Source organism: Cebus imitator, unplaced genomic scaffold (assembly GCF_001604975.1).
Source record: "Cebus imitator isolate Cc_AM_T3 unplaced genomic scaffold, Cebus_imitator-1.0 Scaffold415, whole genome shotgun sequence".
Lineage (NCBI taxonomy): Eukaryota > Metazoa > Chordata > Mammalia > Primates > Cebidae > Cebus > Cebus imitator.
In genome coordinates, this window is record NW_016107730.1 from 1,369,320 (window position 1) to 1,371,306 (window position 1,987).

At 43.9% G+C, this 1,987-nt stretch overlaps 1 protein-coding gene across 1 annotated transcript in view; it reads left to right on the plus strand.

The window, feature by feature from the left end:
• The window catches only part of ACLY (ATP citrate lyase), a 50,939-nt gene extending 49,429 nt beyond the window's left edge, over nucleotides 1-1,510 (plus strand). The window contains exon 29 of the mRNA XM_037731681.1: nucleotides 528-1,510. Coding sequence (XP_037587609.1) covers nucleotides 528-622 — 95 coding nt within the window. The 3' untranslated portion in view covers nucleotides 623-1,510. The remainder of the gene's footprint in view (nucleotides 1-527) is intronic.
• The last annotated feature ends 477 nt before the right edge of the window (nucleotides 1,511-1,987 follow it).

A 1,987-nucleotide genomic window follows, 5' to 3' on the forward strand; every position in this document is an offset into this window, starting at 1 on the left:
CTTGTTGCCCAAGCTGGAGTACAATGGCACAATCTTGGCTCACCACTACCTCTGCCTCCTGGGTTCAAGCAGTACTCCTGCCTCAGTCTTCCAGATAGCTGGGATTACAGGCATGCGCCACCATGCCCAGCTAATTTTGTATTTTTAGTAGAGACTGGATTTCTCCATGTTGGTCAGGCTAGTCTCGAACTCCCGACCTCAGGTGATCTGTCCACCTCGGCCTCCCAAAGACCTGGGATTACAAACGTGAGCCACCACACCTGTTTCTTTGCTATTAGAAATGATTGCTAGCCCAGGAAAATATAATTTTTTATTGTTATTGTTTATTTTCCTTTAAAATTTTGCTTATAGAATCAGATCCAACAGTTCCCTTTTACAAAGTCTACCTATGGAATGGATATGGACTAAACTTCCCACTGCTTTGTATTCACTTTTTTTGTGTGTTGGAACGATTTCCCTTCCTTACCTTCTCGCTCTCACCAGGCTTATGAAGCTCTAATAAAAAAGACGTGTTTGCTTCATTTTAGGACACTATCTTGATCAGAAGAGGCTGAAGCAGGGGCTGTATCGTCATCCGTGGGATGATATTTCATATGTTCTTCCGGAACACATGAGCATGTAACAGAACCAGGAACCCTACAGCAGTAAACTGAAGACAAGAACTCCTCCCCCAGGAGAAAGTGTACAGACAGCTAGCTGGCAGTGGAGACTGCTTAACAGGGGCCTGGAATGTAAACAGCCACTGGGGTACAGGCACTGAAAACCAACACCCACAGGCTAACACCCGTTCAGTCCACACAAAGAAGCTTCATATTTTTTTTATAAGCATAGAAATAAAAACCAAGCCAATACTTGTGACTTTGCTCTGCTACCTGCTGTATTTACTATATGGAAGCATCTAAGTACTGTCAGGTTGGGGTTCTTCCTCATTGTAGGGCGCTAGGATGTTGCTTTCTTTTTCCATTGGTTAAACATTTTTTTCTCCCCTGGAGGAAGGGAATGAAACATTTTAGACGTCAAGATACTATACATTTAAAGCACCCAAATGTCTCTTTTTTTTCTTTTTTTTTAACTTCGCTTCTTCCTCATTTAACATGAAGAACATTGTATTAATTTGATTTTTAAAGATCTTTTTGTATGTTATGTGTTAAGAGCTTGTTTGGTATCCCACTGAAATGTTCTTTGTTATGGACCAGAGTCTGCATATGTCAGGGGGATGGGGCCATTGCATCCTTAGCCATTGTCACAAAATACATGGAGTAGTAACTTAATATGTAAAGTTGTAACATACATTTAAAATGGAAACGCAAAAAGCTGTGAAATGCCTTGTGTCTTATGTTCTCTGTATTTATGCAGCTGACTTGTCTGTCTGTAACTGAAGTGTGGGTCCAAGGACTCCTACTACTTTGCATATGTATTCCACAAAGATTCTGGGCAGCTGCCACCTCAGTCTCTTCTCTGTATTATCATAGTTTGGTTTAAATAAACTATATAGTTACAATGAAGGCATACTGCTGTCTCCTGGTATCCACATCCTTTGATCTGTATTTTGAGACAGCATCTCACTTTGTTGCCCAGGCTGGAGTGCAGTGGCCTGCTCTTGGCTCACTGCAACCTCCGCCTCCCGGGTTCAAGTGATTCTCCAGGCCTCAGCCTCCCGAGTAGCTAGGATTACAGGCACCCACCACCATGCCCTACTAATTTTTGTGTTTTTAGTAGAGATGGGGTTTCACCATTTTGGCCAGGCTGGTCTCGAACTCCTGACTTCAAGTGATCCACACCTGCCTCGGCCTCCCAAAGCGCCGGGATTACAAGGCGCCTGCCACCGCGCCCAGCTAATTTTTGTATTTTTATTAGAGACGGGATTTCGCATGTTGTCCAGGCTGGTCTGGAACTCCTCACCTCAAGTGATCCGTCTACCTCGGCCTCGCAAAGTGCTGGGATTACAGGTGTGAGCCACCCAGCCTGGCCCAAAGTGGCTTTTTTT